Below are 20,768 nucleotides of genomic sequence, written 5' to 3'. Positions count from 1 at the left end.
TTTGTGATTTTGATGAGAACACCTTTAACATTTCTTTCAGTCACTCAAAGCTCACTGTCTGGGGTGTCAGACACATGGCCAGATTCAGCCAATGAAACGGTCCAATCACACCTCTGGATACATTTGGAAAGTGTTGAAAAATCACACTGACATCATTAATATCTCCAGTCCAATGCTGAGGAGACACTAACAGGAGGGAACACGAAGAGTGAAAGTTTTTCTAGATCTGAATAAATTAAAGTTGTTTAGTTCCAAAAGCTCCACATTTGAGGGCTTTTATAGAACATCTGTAACCTATAATGTGCATGTAATAATGCAACTGTACATGGTGGAAATGAAAGAGGGATAAGGACGGCGCCCTCCTCAGTGCATCAGTGTACATGCAGTGAAAGCTGTTGATTTAATTATAGAGGGGAAAAATACATTTTTAGTTCGGAAACATAAACTCCCCTCATGTCGTTCTCAGTGGTTTGGTCCACAGGACAAACACAACTTCACAAACGTCTTGATGCATGATCAAACATCCAGGTAAGTAAATCTCCAAAAGTTGATTCTGCTCATCTGGACGTAGCGTTTTCAGTGGGAGAAAAGGAGGCCGTTTACGTGAAAAAGGAAAGACCATCTCTGAATCGAGGAGGGGGCCTAAGGGTACATCTTTCGCCATCATACAATCCTGTGATTGCAGCCATTCCCCAACTCTCTGTGAATGGGACTCATGACCATTGATCAACAACCACTGATCAATGGTCCTGAGAATTTGCATAATCATGATGAACTGACCTCCCAGCCCATTGTTCCCTCAGTGGGCTGGTTTCAGTCATTATACAAATGTCCTGTTTATAAGATTTGGGGAAACCTGCAGTCAGAGACTGAAGACGTCACTTGGATGAGCGACGAAACGTTTCTCCCATGAAAACGCTACGTCCAGATGAACAGAATCAACTTTTGGAGACAACTTCACAAACCATCCACAGGATGCGTGACTGCTGCTTTCTTCTACTTTTAAGCGTCAGTGCCTCCACCACATACTGTAGGCCTGTGCTTATTAAAGTCACTATAGAGGAAACATTTTCAAGCACTTGTTTTGTTATTTTATTTTATTTTAGAAAGTTTCCTGATTTCACAAGACAGAAGTGATCCGTTCGCTTGATTTAAAAAAGAATCATGTCCCTTTTTTCCAAATTAATAACATATCTTAAAATCCCAAAGAGCATCTGGGGATTTTAGTAAGCAATGATGAGCCCAGAGGCATTGAAGGTGGATGGGTTTAAATACCTGTGGTCAGAAATGAGTATATCAGAGGGGGAGCTCAGGGGGAGCAGTTTGAAGATGAAGTTACTGAGGCAAGGCTGAGCTGGTTTGGAAGGACCAAAGGATCCCGGAGATGGAGCTGACAGGCAGGCGGAAAGGAGGAGCTCAGAGGAGGATGCCAAGGATAGGGCGAGAAAGAGCGAGGATTTACTGCTGTGTATGATGAGGAAGCGGCCAGAAGAAGACAAAAGCACTTTCATAAAAACTCTGTTATAAATGTTTATAAATTTAATTTGTATTTCTTGGCCAGTGAATGCATTAAGCTTCCGTAGAGCGCGTTTTGTTTTTTAGAGGAAAAGCAGCTTCCGGCGGAAGTGGACTGAAACTTCACGGCTGTGTGGGCGTCGGAAGCTGGAGGTTGACGGTGTTTTGTATCGCTGAGGCTCGGTGGAGCTGCTGGAGGAACCATGTCCGCTCTTCAGCATCTGAGGCTGTTCGTGAAGGAGCGTCTGAGCGCCGCAGCGGAGGAAATCTTCAGGGAGTTTGAGAAAACCGTCCTGCAGTACGAGGAGCAGCTCCAGCAGCAGCACGGGGCCCTGAGCTGGACTGCAGACTCTGCAGGTACGTGGGGCAGCAGGCCTGGGAGGAGAAGGACCAGCGCTGCGCTCTCAGGCCGGGCGGACGCTGTTAGCTTAGCCGTCACAGAGTGAGTCCAGCCCGGGGCGGAGAGCGCGGAGGAGCCGCTGACAAAGGAGCCGCTGAAGCGGGAATGTGGTGACTTTGACTAGTTTCTCCAATTTAAAATGAAAATATATTTTAAATCTGACATTTGTGGTTCGGTGCACACGTAAAACCCAGCCAGCAGCCGCAGGAAAATGCCAGAGACCGTGCTGTATCATTCCAGTATGAATTCACTCTGGTTTTATTGGAAAACACCAGAAACCAGTGACAGTAACTGCTCATGTGTAACTAACCAGAGAGTTTCAAAGATCTGGACAAACTTTAACAGGTTTTACTGGAGAGATTACTGTCACCTAATGTGACACTCAGCCAGTACTACAGAGTTCTCACGAGAACAAGATTATTACTGATATTATTGGATTTTTCAAAGTCTGATTAGAATTTATTTTAATTTTTTTCTTTCAAACACATGAAACAGAAATATTGCCCTAACATTTTTTTATGTGCAGTTATTGATGATTCCTTTATTTTATGTTACAAATAACACAACTTTCATTTTATTATTTTAGACAAAGTTAAGTATCGAAACAATAAAAGTACCGCTGAGTAACAGTATCTGTTCTAATAGAAAGGCACCGAGCCCTTAATGGCAGAGAGGCAAACGGCTGATGCTGTCACTGCACTCGGGTAATCCTGGGTAATTCAATAACACTGGACATGTCGTGACCCTGCGCTCTCTGTCTCAGTGCACTGAGAGAGAAATACAGCCAGAAACTGCACAAGCGCAAAAGGTTTCTTCCCCTGGATGGTGGACAGAGCCAGAGACGCTTACACTGAGACTGTGTAAGTGTCTCATCTCTGCTCGTTTCCTTTTGTTCAGGCTTTAAAGACTTTTACAGATGAATGAGGTTTAGCTTGATCTTACTCTGACGATGTTTAACTCTGTCATTACCAAACACTATCACTTCAGTTTACTTCTAGTTGTAGAAGTATTTCAGTAGAATATGCAGTAGTAGTAATATGTAGAGGGGGCACAGAGACCTTTCTGGATGGTCTGAACTGCCCATAGAAGACCTGCCCATGACCTTGATGCTGTGGATAAAACTGGACTAGGAACCAACGATGATGATTTTCAGGCTCACAGCCCTGTACACTCTTGGGTTGCATGAACAGTGGCTGCAAGTTTAAGAGTTTAGTGTTTCAAACAAATGACTTAACTAAAAGTATGAAAGTACTGCTTGGAGCAGAGGACCTGAAAGTGCTGATGTGTGAGTACCAGTTTAAGGAGCCAGCAGATCGTTGATGGTCACACTCTGTGAGGATACTCATTTATGTCGGTAACTCTTTAACCTTCACTGAGGTGGCAGCTGCGTCTATACACGAGTGTAAGGCTTTAAAAGCACCCGAGGATGAAGGAAGATCAGCGCAGAGACTGACTCCCAGTCACTAAACTACAATAACACAAACCTCTCATTTGTTCTTGAAACAAAAGAAAACTTTAGTCTGTGGAAACATCTGGGATAAAATAAATGAAGAAAACACTCGGTTGGTTTTATATGCCTGTTTTTCATCACTGTGCAAACTCATCTGTGGAGAATTAACCTTACGGTGCATCAGCTGCACATGTGCTGCAGGCAGGGACACCCAGAGGAAGTTCTTCTTCAAAGACGTGTAACAGGAATGAGCACTCGGCCGTTGACTCTGCAGATGCCTCTCTCTGTTTCTGCAACTTTAGAACTCAGTGGGATCAAAGACAAGAGCCCCGATGTGAGTGGTCACAATCAGACAGGTAGATTTTCAGATTTTAGGTTTTTCAGAGTTAAAGAGTTGAGTAAATGTGGTCACAAGATGCTCGGGAAAAAAAACAATAAAAAAAAGGTCCAGCTGTCAAAAATATCTTCCTGTTATCTCTCAATTGATGATGATGGATCGTCACCTGCCACTCCACACACGACTTAACTTGAGCAGAGGTCTGGGCGTGAACTTGTGCCCAAACATGCTCAGAAACATTTGTGTTGCAGGTGTTGGTTACGTGTGGAGGAGCGACATGAAGCCAAAGCAGATTTCATTTGTTATGAATATCAGAATAAACATGATATTTTCATAATGAGCAATCGGGGAAATTGCATAAAAATCGTGCTAATTGTTGAGGTATCGTCAGTCACTTTGACCCTCATCAATCCGAGACGTCATCGTCCATCAGAACAAACCTTGTCGTATCACAGTATGAACTAATTCTTTCTCCCTTTTATCTCTGCAGACCTTCCACAGGAAGATGACTGCAAAGAGGAGGAGAAGGTTTCCATCGAGCTCTGTAAGCAGAAAGAGGCCTCTGCTGTGGACCAGGAGAAACCAGAACCGGTACAGATTAAAGAGGAAGAGGAGGAGTTCTACACCGGTCAGGAGGGAGAGCAGATAATCCTGAAGGAGGAGAGCGAGACAATTATGGTGACTCTTACTTATGATGAAAGTGACCTCAGTGAACCTCAGCACAAGTATGTGGACTCTGGATCTACGACAAATGCAGAGCCACAGCCAGAGGAGCTACATCAGCGTACCAGAAGCACCGCGAAAGCTGTCACATCACAGAGTCAGCGTAAACCTGACGTGGGGAAAAAGTCTGTAAAATGTGACGTTTGTGGAAAAACCTTCAAGTATAATTTCCAAATGAAGAAACATTACAGAATCCACACAGGCGAGAAGCCGTACGCCTGCAGCACTTGTGGAAAAAGATTCTATCAGATTTATTTCATGAAATATCACGAAAGAAATCATACAGGTGAGAAGTCACACCTGTGCATCACCTGTGGGAAAAGATTCACTGACCTATCGGCACTTAAAAGGCATACATCGATCCACACAGGCGAGAAGCCGTATTCCTGCGAAACGTGCGGGAAATGTTTCAGGCACAGTGCGACTCTGTTGGTTCACATGAGAACCCACACAGGTGAGAAGCCGTACGCTTGCAACACCTGTGGGAAAAGATTCACCAACTTATCCGCATTTAAAAAACACGCTGCAATCCACACAGGTGAGAAACCGTATTCCTGTAAAATCTGTGGGAAAAGTTTCACTCAGAGCGGGAATCTGACAGTTCACATGAGAACGCACACAGGTGAAAAATGGTACTCCTGTGAAACGTGTGGCAAAAGTTTCAGTCGAAGTAGCAATTTAACTGTTCACATGAGAACGCACACAGGTGAGAAGCCTTACCACTGCAACACCTGTGGGGAACGATTTAAATACGCCGCAACGCTAAAGAACCACATGGGAACGCACGCAGCGGAGACGTCGCACGCTTGCAAAAAATGTGGGAAAGGCACCAAGGGGGAGTGATAACAATCTGGTCGCTACGGGAACCCATACAGGTGAGATGTCAGGGTCCTGAAACACCTGTCGGGAAAAATATTATGAATATGCTTGTGGTAATTTAAAGTCACAAAAACTGCTGTGATTTTATGTTCACAACATCTGTGTGTTGTGCTGAAGAGATATCAACTAGAGCGCAATAAGGCTGGGATGTGCTTTCATGCAATACCACTTTGTACCACAAGATGGTGCAACAAGTCAGCGTAACCTTTATTTAAGGAGGTAGTAGTGACTCCTTATAAATACTTTATTTAAGTCATGGCATCAGTTCCATCTATTTTACTGCAGAATGTCAAAGACTAGCTCAGTTTCTATATTTTTGACTTTCAGGAAGTTTAATTAACAACTTTAAAATGCCAGAGCATGTTTTTAACATTTTAACACCAGATAATTAATCTGATTAAGCCAGAAAGATGTAAAATATAAAGTATTTCAATGTCCTCATAGAAGAGAAAACACAAAGACAAAACACTTGGAATAAGTTGTTCTTATGCTCTGCTATCATGTGTTCGGCACAGGGATGCAGAATCAGTCCTAAACATGCTTGTTATGTTGTGGTTAGCTGTGATGTCATGTTTTCATGCTGCTGTTCTGAATCAGTCAACATCTGGCTCATTTGTGTTAATGAAGTGCAGCTGTGAGACAAACTCCTCTCAGACTTCTACTTTCAAACTCTGTGCTACAATGTTTTGTGTGTCCAGGTAAAAACACCTGTTAGCCTTGAATAATCAATGCCATCGTGTGTGGGCGGAGCTTCAGATGGCCCTCAGTGAAGGTCCAACAGCTGCTCTCTAGGTGCACATCTGCACTTTCTTCATTATCCTCCTTCTTCTGCATTTGCTGCTCCTGAAGGCAGCACGTTATGCCGCATGTGATGTGACTTTATGTCACATTTGCGGTGTTGAAGTCAGTCCGTTGTGGCTTATTGATTGTTTCCTGTCGGCATCATTCCGACTGAATGGTTAATATCAGCCCCTCCTCAGAACACGGTTCAGTGTTTTATAGTGGACGCGTTACTGTAATCTGATTACTTTTTTCAGGTAACGAGTAAAGTAAGGGATTACTATTGCAAAAACGGTAATTAGATTACCGTTACTTTCCTGTAGGAACGCTCCGTTACTGCGTTACTAAAACCGTGATTTTTTTGCAAGAATGTCTCATGACAGTGACGTAAGCGAGTGCGACGTTCGTGACAACAGCTGTGTGCAGATCAACAGTTCATCATATATCGAGTGCGGCAGAGAGTATGAGCGTGCAGCGTCTAAAGCGTGGAAGTACTGACCTTATTTTGAGTTTGATTCCATAAAAAGTGACAAAAACATTAGTGTCCGTTGTGCGTGGGAAGAAAACTTCTTTTTAAAGCGAATAAACCCCCTAAACTTCCAAGCAAGCACCGAGTGCGCTACCACGTAATGGGAAACTCACAGAGAAACTCGCGGATTCTTCCACTGACCGCCGCGGCACACCTGCACCAGGGTAAACCTCCGCCTACCCAACTCCTGCTTTACAGTTGAAAATAGATCAACAGGACTGCTAGTCTTTGATGTTATTTATTTTCTGCTGTGTTTTACTTGCATCTATTTGAAAGAGTGAGTGTAAACACACAAAAAAAATTATTTTATGTGCTGGAATGTGCAGAAAATAGGTTTAAATGTTAAACTAATTTATTCAAGTCAGAGAATGTTGCAGATAATTACATTTTTGCTTGATGCATAAAGTTAAAAGGTTAAAACTAATAAAACAAGTTTTAAAAAGAGACTTTTCCATTTGATTACATTTTGTATGATGGATTATGCAGAAAAAGTAGAATTGGGCTGAAAGATCTATCGCTCTATCACCTATTCAGGTTGTAAATCGTGTTTTTAATAAGTAACTAAGTAATTAATTACTTTTGAAAATAAGTAATCAGTAAAGTAACATGATTACTTTTTTGGGGGAGTAATCGGTAATTAGTTACTGATTACTTTTTTCAAGTAACTTGACCAACACTGGTGGACAGTAGGGCTGCCATGATTAGTCGACTAGTCACGATGACGTCAACTATCAAAATCGTCGACGACTGATTTAATAGTCGACGCGTCGTTTGAAGCTTTATAAGATCCCAAAGACGCAGGAATGAGTAGTAGGATTTAAGAGTGTAATAACGGACTGAAACAGAAGATGGCAGCACTGCACTGCTTTTAATATTACTCTTATTATTCTTTCTGGGTCACAAAATAAATGTTTAACATATGTTCAGGCGAGAATGTAACTGTGTAAACCTCAAATATCTGCTCAGTTTATCAAGACACATATTTTCAAAAGCGCTCCGACGCCGGGGGCAAGGCTCACTAGAGCCCGTGAGAACACCGGACTCCCGGCAGATCGTTTTCAAACCCACCGCCGTCTTTCGCTACTCAGGTTAAACATGATATATAAGTCACTTAGATAACTTAAAAATGTTATTGTTTTGCCTTTTTTAGTATTTTATTTGTTCCTGAGTAAATCGGTTTGGCTGAGATTAAAGTTATAGTTTTTACACAGCTGAATAAACGTCAAGCAGACAGCTGATTATCAGAAGTGTGAGATGCTGGAGAATATACTCCGGTGTCCTGTTATATTTTAGATAGCAAGGAGTTTATTAAACTTCACCAAACAATCTGCAAATTTCATTAAAATTTAATAAACTATCATCTTGTCTTTATTTTTAGTTAGCACATACCTTAAACACTTCAAGCTGTAAGCTAATGATAGTTATATAAGAGCAGATGCTGCTGGTGCAATAAGCTGTAGGTTTTACGTCCAATGGATGATGATCTGATTAGTCGACTAATCGCAAAAAATAATCGGTGACTAGTCGACTATCAAAATAATCGTGTGTGGCAGCCCTAGTGGACAGTAGTATCAGAGATGAAAGCTGCTTGGCAGTATTTGAAACATTCACATCCAGTTATGAAATTAGAGCTTGTGTATGTCCCAGTACCAATATAAACAGTTAATAAGATTTATAATTTTGCTGTTTTTACCCCCATGAAGGCCTTTTGTTACACTCAGCTCTTCTTTGCTGTGCCATCCAATTTAGAGGAGCCAGCCTTTGACACAAGAAGAGATGAGACTGTTTATGATGGTTTGAACCCAAAACCTTCTCTCTGTGAGGTGACCAGGCTAACCACTGTACCACTGTGCTGTGACCAGGCTATCTAATCTGTTTATCTGACTAATGCAGCTACACTTTGTACTCAGTCGGTCAATATTTGTTTTTCAAGCAGAAGCCGTTCCCACACAGACTTTAACAGTTAATGACAGACCTGTGATGTTCTGGCTGTTCCCCAGCGGTTTGCACTGCACCTCATTTTTATTTATTTTAATTAACTTCACACAGAGGTGTCTGAGTTAGTCGTCTGTGGCTCTCCTGGTTTTACAGCAGCGTCTCATCTCACAGCTCCACACATACTTTACCGGTCTGACACCTGGGACTTAGAAACACGTCTGCTGTTGATCAGCAAACAGCAGTCTGCTTGTAACAGTACATCCTATCAGGTTTGTAGTTCAAGACCAAAAAGAGCCACATAAACACTTCAGTTCTTTAAAATTTAATGACTTTGGGATCTTAAAAAATCACGACCATCCTGTTAGTATGGTGGGTTAGCCAACACTAAACCCCGGGCCGAGTTCAGCAGGGTCGGATAATCTTCTGGAATAACTTGTGAGTAATTCTGTCGGGTCAGAGGAGCGTCTCTTTAGCTACATTTTCAAAAAAACATCCCTTTCATCAAATATTTCTGAGTGTGCACAATTCACAGCAGAGCTTTCAGACTCCAAGTGCCTTCTGACTTTAACAGTGATGATGTTTAAGAGTTTGTTGTGTGAGACGGGTTGAATGAAGTGTAAATCTGTGTCAGGCAGAACAAAGTGTGCGAATTTTAAGGTGTCAAATAATTTATCCTTAACGACTGTTACAGAATCACAAACGAATGAAGACGTCTGCTAATTATGAGGTTTAACTTCTGTGCTTGAGTTTTGCTGACAAATAACCTTTAATATCAATGTAATCCTTTTTTTTCTCAGAAGTATTTTGAAAAATGTCATTCATTTGAAGTTCTATGTAATCCTGTCCATCTTGTAAAAATCCATTATGCATTGTGGTGATTTATTTTATCTAAGTTTAAAACAAAGGTTTATTGTACAGTAACATCATATCTGAGCCGACTAACGAGCTGTGTTTCAGGTGTTTCTTTGTTTTTCCAAAGCATCATAAACAACTAAATTCATATATTGTATCATATTTGATATAACAGCAATCTTTTATATTTAAAAAATAAACATGTCGAAACTTTGATTTGGCTGCTGGTGGACTGTTTCTTGTTAGATGGGAAAGTCTACCCAGGTGATTAATCTGGGTGTTTCAATAAAGTCTGAAAGTGGAAAACTTTTAAGATGACAGGATGAAGAGTTCCAGGAGACGACTCACCATCATTAGTGTTGACATGAGGCTGAAATCATTACAACAGAATAGCATTGTTGTCGTTCTATTACTGTTATCATTTATCCTTTTCAGGGTTGTGGGGCGACAGATAACCATTAGCACTCACATTCACACCTATGGGTAATTTAAAATCACCAATGAACCTAAATTAACCTAACCCCATGTCTTTGGAGTGTGGGAGGAAGCTGGAGACAATCCACACAAACAGGAAGAACCTGGCCAGGTGCAGGAGTGTGGTGGTTAGTTTGTGAGCCACCAGAGCTAACCACCACACCAGTGTGCTCGCCTATTATGTTATTCTATACAACAAAATATAGTGCAACTCTGTCACTGGCACAAAAGGTAATACTGTAAATTTAAAAAGAAGATTAAAGATGAGATAAAGTAACACATTTAGGTTTTCTAGGAACATTGTAGAAATAATACTGCACAGTCAGTGCATCAATACTGAAACAAACTTTGTATAATATCACACGGGAGTCTTTTTAGACCTGCAGGCTCTTAAATATAGTTTTCTATAAAAGAGGAACATCGGCACACTAATGTGCAGTGCATTATGAGATGAGTAGCTCACTGTTAAACGATCGCAAATGTTTCTCCTTTCCTTTATTTTTGTTTGTTTATTTATTTAGTTACTTATTATTTTTAATTAAATGTTTTCTTATGGGCGCAGCTGGCTGGCTCTTTCTAAATCTTAAACTTCTTGATTTTCTGAAATATAAAATGTACTTTCACGGCCGAATCCCTTTAAAAAGTGGGAGCTCAGCGTGGAGCTCCAATAAAACACGGGCACGGGCGGAACTACAGTTCACTCCCTTCTCTTCTGCCGGAACTCGACAGTGTGACACTCGGGTCGTAAACAGCAGCGGCGCAGGCGCTAGCAGCGTTAGCAGCTGGAGGCAGGATGTCTTCAGCTCAGTGTTTTCCTCCGGCTCATGAACTCTGTCAGACGGATGTGGAGCGAACCTTCGTCCGCTGTCAGGAGGAGCTGCTGGACATCAGCTGGAAGCCTGAGATAAAGTTACACAGAATCGGTAAGAAACGATGACATGTTGCAGGGTTTTAGGGGTAGCAGAGAGCTGCAGGTATTTCCCAAAGAGAAAAAAAAAGAGAGAGAAACGCCAAATTACATACAACCCAAATCCCAAATAGCTGGCTGCTGTGAAAAATGTAAATAAAACCAGAATGCAATAGTCTACACATCCCATAAACCCATATTTTATTCACAAAGAACACATCAAGTCTTTAAACTGAGAAATGGACAATTTTAAGACAAAATCATTTTTGACAGCTCAAAGAAAAGTTGGGAAGGGAGAAAGAAAAGGCTGGAAAATGGAGGTGATACTAAGAAGAAACAGATGGAGGAACATTTTGTATCTAATTAGCTTAATTGGCAGCAGGTCAGAAATGATGCTGTCATGGAAATCACAGCATGGTCTCAGGAAAACGTCCAGAAATCATGTCTGTGAACAGTTTGCTGTACCGTGATCCAGAAATGCTGCCAAAGCTCATTTAAAATGGACCGAGGGAGAATGAAAACCATTTTGGTCGAATGGTAATTTAAATTGAACACAATCGTCCTCTAGACTAAAGATGAGAATGACCACCAGTGTTCAGTTCAAAAGCTTGCCTCTCTGATGTATGGAGGGAGGTGAATCAGTGCTTGTGGAACTGGCAGCATCCACATCTGGAAAGAATCCATCACTGCTGAAAGGTGTATATACAGATGAGCAGCAGAGAATGGATGAGGGAATTTGCTCTCATCCAGATGGCCTTTGTTTTTGGGAAGGTCTTGTGAATTTAGCAAGCTGATTCTAAACCGTGCTGCAGTCGTTCCAACAACCATGACGAGCAAAAGGATGGAGCAGGACAAGTCATGAAACATCTGCTTGTTAAATTCAGTTGTGTAAATCCACAAAAAGCAGTAAACCTTGGATCAGCTGATCACAGCCTGTTCACAAAGAAATTCTACTGGAGCACTCAACAGCAGTGGTGACTTTTTCCCTGAGCTGAGCCACTACAACCAATTTTAGGCTTTCACAGCCTGCTTAAATCCACTTTAACCTCCGACTGTACTCATTTTCCTGTCACCCCTTACTATGTAGGCAAAGGAAATTTTCCTTCTTTTTCTCTGCTCATTTTCTACTTGAGTGATTTAAGCAGAGCACATTTATTAAGTTAACTTTAGTTAAAATTTTAAGTTTACATATTCTCATTGATTGATATTATTTTATTATTACATTACTTTAGCACAAGGTTTAGGTAGCGTTGCAAAAAAGGAGCCCCTCCAAAGAGCTGCTTTATACTTACGTACTTTACTATTATCATTAGATGCTGCATTAATTTATTTTTTATTACACTTTGATTTAATACGGTGCAGAATCTTTGCTTTAGTCGTGTGTTGTGCAAACTCTGTTTCTGCCTTATTTACTTTAGTTCCACATATGTTTGCACATGTTTCTACTGATCACAGTACCCACCTTCTATTTCCTATCTAAATATGAAGAAATTGGTTTGGAGCTCTGCATTTACTGAGGCAATAGTATCGGTGACTTATGTGTTATGTAATCTGATCAACAGTTGATTGTTGAATAACCAGGAAGGACGAAACTTCACAAACTGACGTGTTGCAATGATGGCATCCTCTTACAACACCACGCTCAAATTCAGTGAGCTCTTTCAAACCAAACATTCTGTTGTTTGGTTTGAGGGCTGCTTGGCTAGATGCTTGATATCTCTACAGCTGTGGCAGCAGGACTGTAAACACCTGAGTTTAAAGATTAGCAGGTGTGGTCCTGTAGTATTGCCCATTTGGTGCATGTTTGGCCTGAAGTCTGTCGACACAAATCATTTGTTTAAACTAAAAGTGATTTTTTTTTTCTCGTAAATTTCTGTGTTTAAAAGTTGTTAAAAACCAAAATGAGGCAGGGTGTGTGTGTGTGTGTGTGTATGTGTATATATATATATATATATATATATATATATATATATATATATATATATATATATATATATATATATATAAAAAGCTATGACTTCACATCCTAAACATCTGTGTTTTGTATGGAAGAGAGACCAACTGAACTTAAAATGGGGACATGCAGTACTTTCATGTAATGCCAATTTATACTAAGGGTAACCCTTATTTAACCAGGTAAGTTATTAACAACAATCTTACTCACACTGCAGGCTGAGCAAAGGGCAAATCCTTGTGAGGAAGTGAGTAGAATTAAAAAGAAATATTCAAATTAAGAGCAGCAGAACACTTTTCAAAACTCTCTAAGGTAAAAACACTGTCCCTGCTGGTTTAAAAAATGTGGTTACATTCCCCAGAACGTAATCGTCACACTAGGAACTTTTCATGTGTCCGTTTGTCCCCTCAGATCTTCTGTGTGTCAGTCAGAATGAGGACGAGCTCTGTAACCAGGAGAGAAACTCCAGTCTGGACCAGGAGGATCCAGAACCTCCACAAATCAAAGAGGAAGAGGAAGAACTCTTCATCAGTCAGGGGGGAAAGCAGCTCCTACTAAAGGAGGAGATCGATACTTTTATGGTGACTCCTGCTTATGAGGACAGTGACCTCAGCGAGTCAGAATCAAACTGTGATCAGCTTCGCTCTCCCAGCTCTCCTGAAACTGAGAGCTTGAACGAAGGAAGCTTTGATGTAGCCTCAGGATCAACTAGAAATGAAGAGCTGAAACCAAAGCAGAGCCGTCACAGAAACAGTGACTCTGTCAGTAAATGTGACGTTTGTGGGAAGGACTTTCAGGATGACGGGAACCAACACAGAACCTCAGAGAAGCCGTACGCTTGCAGCACCTGCGAGAAAGAGTTCTATCAGCTTTATATAATGAAGTATCACCAAAGTGGCATCGCAGAGGAGAAGCCGTTTTCTTGTGAAACATGCGGGAGAGGTTTCCGAGCTCGAGATAAAATGTTGATTCACATGAGAATCCATACAGGCGAGAAGCCCTACCTTTGTAATGCCTGTGGGAAAAGCTTTTCTCAGTCATCGGCGTTGAAACGGCATGCGTTAATTCACTCGGGAGAGAAGCCGTATTCCTGCAAAATATGTGGGAAAACCTTCTGTCAGAGTAGTGATTTGACCGTCCACAGCAGAATCCACACGGGTGACAAACCGCACATCTGTAAGAGCTGTGGGAGAAAGTTCTCTGACGCTTCAGCGTTCAAACGGCACACGGCGATCCACACGGGCGAGAAACCGTATTCCTGTAAACTGTGTGGAAACAGCTTCAGGCAGAGTGGCCATTTGCTGCGACACATGAAGATCCACACAGGCCAGAAGGACTACTCTTGTACAATATGTGGCAAAAGTTTCACTCAAAGCGGCGGTTTGAACGTCCACATGAGGATTCACAATAGATAGAGACCATACTCTTGCAAAGTGTGGGAAAAGCTTCATCAATCGTCGTAACGTGTCTGCACACATGAGAATATAAACGTGCAGGAGAAGAAGTCCTGCCAGACATGTGGGAAGAGTTTCACTCAGTGTTAGTTTAACAGCCCACAGACTCTCAGGAGGAAAGTCAGGCCTGTAATGTCTGAGTGGAAAATACGTCTGGGAACAGAAGTCGTTAAGTAGAGCTTTCAGCTTTTAAGCGATTTTTCAGAAATGTATAGCAGGCTGTGTTCGATGAAGCTGCCTGGGCCTGGATCAGCGTGTCAGACTGCACAATCAATCTTCGTCAAATTGTCCAGTAGATGTGGTGAATCTGTAATAAGTGCATTTCAGTTTTTATTGAATGGGTCTTATTGAAACATGTGGATGTTTGTAAGGGAGTATGATGATGTCATGGATTCAGTGGGTTGTACTCTGAGGCCTGTACAACATTTGAAATGTTGTCAGTGTGCTTTCTGCAGGCAGATATAACGTTCAAATGATTTTCAGATGACTGCATTCTGTGTTACATCGCTCCTGTTTCAAATAGTTTTATGTCTTTACAGAGCACGTTGTCTCAGCTTGTTCCTGTGTGCAGTGTTTGTGATTGGGACATGCAGCTGAGGCAATATTAGATGTAGACATTGGATAACAATCATTCTTTTAGCACCAGTTACTCAGGTTCATTCACCTAACAGTAATTTATACTCCAAGTATCACCTGGTGTCATAATAGTAGTAATTGTATAACTTTGTTGTATTGCAAGGGTAACTGAAGCTACACAACAGGAGTGAAGGGGGTCAAAATGAAGAAGATCTTGTTAAATGTGTGAGGTGTTAATGTTTCATCTGAAATTAAGGACTTGAAAACCTCTGTTAATGTTTCTCTCTCCTGAACCTGCTGGAAGAACACGGTGAACTGATAAGGACCACGGTTTACCCCACCTCTGTGTACTTAGAGGGCCTGTAACTCTGAAAATATTTAAAGTACGAGTGTTGCATGGTTTATTTAAACATACTGAGCTATTGTACAGAAAAACCGTCTAATTATGAGTCAAGTGTGAAATTTTCCAGATTTTATATGAAATATAAATGATGTTGTTTGGTTTTACGTTATGTTTCCATCTGAGGCACCTGATTAAAATTTGCACATTGTAGTCAGCCTGTCTGTTTGTTTTATCAGGGTTCAGTTTAGTTCCCCCTGCTGGTCAAAGCCCAAAATTACATTTAAAAGTAATAAAAAGAATGAAAGATGCTGTGCATTATTAGCATCAGCCTGCATTTTAAACCAGCATTAAACAAATATGAAAACACCTTTAGAGCTGTCTTTTTATTACCCTGAAATGACTGTAAATATTTTTAATGACAGAAACATGAAGTCTGACTGGTGCGAAGGTTTTCTGCTGCCAGAAGAATCGGATCAAAAAGATTAAATGTAAGTGAAAATCGTGTGAGTCATAAAACTAAAACCAATTCCTAAAAGTCTGGATGGGCTGTAAAATGTAAAAACAGGTCACATTACAATAGAACATAGAAAACATGTCAAATGTCCATCCATTCATTCGCTTCTGCTTATCCGGGGCCGGCTCAGCCTCAGCAGAGAAGCCCAGACCACGCTCTCCACCACCACCTCCTCCAGCTCGTCTCGGGGAACACCAAGGCGCCCTCAGGCCGGCCGTGTAAGTTCAAGTTCAGCTTGGTCTCTGTGCATGAGACAGTTCTGAAATACGAAAGGTCTCTGTGACGAAAAAGACATTTTTATAATGAGCATAAATATAATGAAAACGGCGGGTTGTGGGTTGAATCACACACACAAACCTTGTTTCATGAATCTTACACATTGTAAGGCAGGAAGAATATCACCAGTTCTTCACATGTGTCAAACAGGGTGCGTGAATCTAAAAAAAGGCGCCGATTTCTTTTTCAATAAGCGACGGTCTCAGTTCCTGGTTCATTTTGTTGTCACGTCTCATTTTTATACCAAGAATTTGAGCTGCTGACATTTTAAATATTAGAAAAGTTAACAGCATGATGTTTAAATGTATTTTAGATATTTTCTAAAAACTGAAGACAGTATTTTCACAGAGATACACTGACTGAACTTTTCCAGTATTGACATCAGCACCTATGAAATGATTTATTCATCACTATGAGGAAGAAACTGAATCATTCTTTTATGTTCAAAGTAAGTAAAACAATAAATGAAAACAGGACTTTATTTCTTTGCAGTCATCTTGTGAAACACAGAACAGCTCAGAGCTAAAAAAAACTAGATCAGCCCACAGACTGAGCTGTTGTCAGGACCCTTGACCCGGTTTCTGTCATCAGACTAATATCCAGTCCAAATACTGGGTTGGTGCATTCATAACTCCTCTAACAGCGCTCTGACTCTGGGTGATGGACATTTCAATCACAGATGATTTCTCCATCATCTGTGATTTGATGTTTCAGCTCTGTGGCGTCCCGCCTGGAAGCTTCCCCGTTCTCCACTCTGTGGTTCTCGTGTCGACCGGCAGGTTGCTGCTGCTTCTGAAACTTTTCCCACACATCCCGCAGGAATACGGCTTCCTGCCCATGCGAGTCCTCATGTGGACCTTCAAGCTGCCGCTCTGAGTGAACCGTTTCCCGCACAGTTAACAAGAATACAGCTTCTCCTCTGCGTGGACTCTCATGATCCTCTCGAATGGTGTCATGAAGCTGAACCTCTATAGATTTTTTTTTTTCAGATGCACAGTTTCTCCCACATGTAGATTCTCACGTGGCTCGCTAAGCTCGAGTGATTTTGGAGACACTTCCTGCATGTTTTGCAAGTATACAGCTTCACACCGGTGTGGATCCTCAGGCGAGCCGTTAAATCGCTGTTCTGACTGAAACCCTTCCCACAGAATTCACAGGAGCAGTTTCTGTGACAAACTCATCAGGAAATTATTTACTGAGGTCAGAGGTCAAGAGAAGAGCGGGCTCATTTTCTTGCTTCCTTTTGCATGTGAGGAGGCGCCCCCTGCTGTCTATTAGTCAAAACAACATTTCAATCTGAGCTTCGCAAGAATAAAGCTGCTGAGTGCCCAACGAACGATGAGCTGTTTCTCACATGGAGGCCACAGCAAAACATCTGTAAACGTGTGGGCTTAGTGATGAAACAGCAGGAGACGCCATGTTTGACTTAAGCGCTCGCGAGTGCGATGAAGGATCCCAGAGAGCCGACTGTTGCTTTGTGAATCATTTATTAAAGAAAACGTCCAGAACTCGAGTGTCACTTTAAAAAACCTGAACAATGAAAAGATGACAAAACATCTTCAAAACATCAGACGTATCAATCTATGTACAACTAATGCATTTTTACATGATTAATAAAATAAACAAAGCTGAAAGGACATGCACAGTTACTCAGTAACAAACTCATTATTTAGAATTTAGAGCTTCGGTCTTTAATTCACCTCATTTATTAAAACAAAAGAAAAAAGAACGGAATATTTACAATTTGTTTCTAATTTGTTTCTAATACTGACATCAGGAACTACACACGTGGTGCAAACGTGTAAGCGTTTCCTCCAGGACCTCAAAGAAACTCAAAGATGACCTCACAGCACGCTCTGTTAATCTGCATTTATAGACTTGGTCAAAAGGTTTTTTTTACTGGCACAAATTTGCCGTTTTACATGATTTTATGATGTATTCGAGAACCATAGGGAACATTTCACACTTTTAAAAGAATTTTATTGCCAAATAAATCAAATGTATGTAAATCCCAGGAGTTTCCTGGTCACAGATCCAAAATGTTCATTTGATTCTCCTCCGAGCGGCTTGGTATCACTTTCTTGTATAACGATATGCTGGAAAACGTTCAGCTGGTCATCGTACTGACAGTTAGTTTGGTCATACCTTAAAAAGCAGGTGGAAGAGCAGAAGCTCACAAACTGATCCTGGAGCTGCGATAAAGCAGGAACGGATCAGCAACAATCAGGATTTGACCCAGAAGCTGAGATCCAGCACACGTTGCCTCTGCAAACACCGACTCGTTCAGCAGTTTATTTGCAAATAAAAATCTTTGAAACTTGTGAAATGCTTGTGACTGACTTCGAAACATATTTTTCCCCAAAGATATTTATATGATGATAAATCCTTCCCCACAGGTGTGACGGGGTAAGGCAGCTCACGTTTAAATCGTTTCTCGCAGGCCTGAGAAAGCACAGCCTCTGTGGGTTCTAATGTGGACACTGAGCCTTTTCCAGCATGCAGCTAAACCCACTGTGATCTCTGTGGGCTTCCAAACGCTTGTTTCACGCTGTCAGGTCGCCTTGTTTTCCAGCAGGTGTTGTATTCGTGCAGCTTTCTTGCAGCCTGAAATACACGTTTGCTGTATTTCTGTGACATTTAGTGCAAATCTTGCTTGAACACAACTTCTTGTGTGGAGTGACAATTTACAACCTACAACTATGTGTCACACGTGTGCAGCTTCACGTGTGCGGATCCTGGGAAGCTTCAGCATTTGGGACTTTTTCATAAAGTTATTTTACCCACTTCACATTTTGCAGACTTTTTTATGCTGACTCTTGGATGTGTGAGAGTTTTCTACAGTTTCTTTCATTGGCCTTTCTTCTGCGCTTCCTTCTTTGTTTCTCGTCCATGTTTGCGGCTGATCCTGACCTCACGTGCTTGCTTCCTATCAGACTCCAGTTTGGGGAGCTGTGGAAGAGAATCTGGCCATCGTTTGGTTCCTGTTCTCTATGTTCCTCATAAACAGGAGTCACCACAAAGCTCTCGGTGTGACGCTTCAGTGCCGACTGCACTCCCTCCCTCCTGAGTTTGTGCTGTTCTTTGATCTGTGGACGCTTTGGTTCTTCCTGATTGAACAGTTTCTTATGTTTTTGTTTAACACGAGGAGGCCCTGGTTCCTCCTGGTTCAGGCTGCAGTTCCTCTCCTGGTTACAGAGACGCTTTTTAGGAAGAACCTTCTCTGCTGCAGTGACGTGGAGCTGTGGGTGGTCTGCAGGGACAAGATAAATGTTAGTAACAGTCCATAAATAACCACAGAGTACAATCCTGACCTAACAGGTGATTTAAACTTCTGTGTTGGTGTTTGAGACCTTGTGGTCGCGTCTCGGTGTGGCATATAAGCTGTGCCAGCCGTCAGATGCCAGGGCATTATTCTGCCTCCCTACTCTGCTGGGGAAATTTTAAGAGGTAAACATATTTGACATATTCTTCCACATCTTTGTAAATGCTCTTGCGTCCATTCCAACAGACAAGCTCCCTCCAGGAGCTTCAGGGAGTCTTTATTTTGAGATGATAGTGATTATTTTCTGATTAATTCAAAACCTTTGTTGAAAAAGTAGCTGGAAGTGCACAGGAGGAACTGATGTGACTTGGGTTTCAGAGAGATCTGGTTATAACGTACCTGCAGAGTAGATTTAATACAGTACAGAGTACAAGTACAGATCAGCTAAGTGCAGGTACTAGTTTCCTTCTGATCCAATTTCACAAACCAAACACACAAAAAAAGTCCTAATGGCACTTTTCTACTCTACAACATGTCTCATTCACCCATTCTGTCACACACACTTTTCTGCACCTATCCAACAGTCAGCAGCTCAGGTTCAGTATCCTGCCCACAGACACTCCGGAGCAGCCAGAGGGAACCCCCAACCTTCTGATTAGCAGGTGAGCTGCTGAGCTACACCACCCAGCTGTGCTGTATCATAACTACAAGTCTGGCGTTAGAAGCTGTGACAGACTCAGTGAGTTATGGTGATTTCTACAAGTGTACAGACCTGAGGAGCCCGCTACCGCTAACCAGCCGGAGCCACGTTACCTCCCTGTGGGCATGCTGAGCCGTCAGCGTCTCTGCTGCTCTGACCTCAGTCTGATCTTTCTAAAAGCTGAAGGTGTCTGCTTTTAACTCCACATTTCTCATATTATTATTATTATTATTATTATTATTATTATTATTATTATTATTATTACTATTACTATTGTTACTTTGGTCTGCGAGGCTGACATAAAGAGCTCGGAGCTCCCGCAGGCTCACACTCATTCATCCCGGTTAGCCTACCGATCCTCTGAAGCTTGATCTCCGGCTTCCAGAAGCTCTCCAGCAGCCTGCGCTGCCGCTCGATGTCCTGCTCGTATTTGACGATCGTGTTTTCAAACACCGTGAAAATTTCATCCACGGCAGCAGACAGCCGCTCGTTGACAAAGTTGATCAGAAACTCCACTGTGGACATTTTTACTTTCGATTAAACAATCAGCACAAGTCCTTCTACAGTTCCGGATTCTCCTGAATCTGCTTCCGCTGTGTGCTGCACCATTAAAGTTTCTGAATGAAGCTGAGACGTTTTATAAAGTTCCGCTCTCGGTAAATTACTGCCAAACTTTCTTTGTTACATAATAATAATAATAATAATAATAATAATAATAATTATTATTATTATTATTGTTGTTGTTGTTGTTGTTTTGTTGTTGTTGTTGTTTTTTAATTAATTTATTATTGTTTTTTGTTTGTTTGTTTTTTTGTATTGGCACAGTTATTGAAAGTAAGTAATCGCAGGCCGCCATCATTTCCATTTTCACTGTATAATATTGGAATGGTCTTATACCATAATCT

The 20,768-nt window shown here is 41.5% G+C and overlaps 1 protein-coding gene and 2 pseudogenes across 3 annotated transcripts; 2 read left to right on the top strand and 1 right to left on the bottom strand.

Annotated features, from left to right (window-relative positions):
- Positions 1-1,462: 1,462 nt before the first annotated feature.
- On the top strand, positions 1,463-9,619 carry LOC146368575 (uncharacterized; annotated as a pseudogene). Its single transcript, XR_014797574.1, has 2 exons — positions 1,463-1,872; positions 4,193-9,619. The product of XR_014797574.1 is annotated as an uncharacterized LOC146368575 (transcript).
- Positions 9,620-10,577: 958 nt separating this feature from the next.
- On the top strand, positions 10,578-15,477 carry LOC146368574 (uncharacterized). Its single transcript, XM_084912267.1, has 2 exons — positions 10,578-10,800; positions 13,150-15,477. The coding sequence occupies exons 1-2, from the start codon at positions 10,671-10,673 to the stop codon at positions 14,151-14,153; spliced, it is 1,134 nt and encodes a 377-aa protein (XP_084768393.1). The 5' UTR covers positions 10,578-10,670; the 3' UTR covers positions 14,154-15,477.
- Positions 15,478-17,371: 1,894 nt separating this feature from the next.
- Positions 17,372-20,476, bottom strand: LOC146368573 (uncharacterized; annotated as a pseudogene). Its single transcript, XR_014797579.1, has 2 exons — positions 20,217-20,476; positions 17,372-19,151 (listed from the first exon to the last, which is right to left on the bottom strand). The product of XR_014797579.1 is annotated as an uncharacterized LOC146368573 (transcript).
- Between the last annotated feature and the right edge of the window lie 292 nt (positions 20,477-20,768).

Source organism: Perissodus microlepis, chromosome 18 (assembly GCF_051167445.1).
Source record: "Perissodus microlepis isolate ML-2025 ecotype Zambia chromosome 18, ASM5116744v1, whole genome shotgun sequence".
NCBI classification, from domain to species: domain Eukaryota; kingdom Metazoa; phylum Chordata; class Actinopteri; order Cichliformes; family Cichlidae; genus Perissodus; species Perissodus microlepis.
The sequence above is the reverse complement of the archived record's forward strand: the minus strand, read 5'-3'. Positions and strand labels throughout refer to the sequence as shown.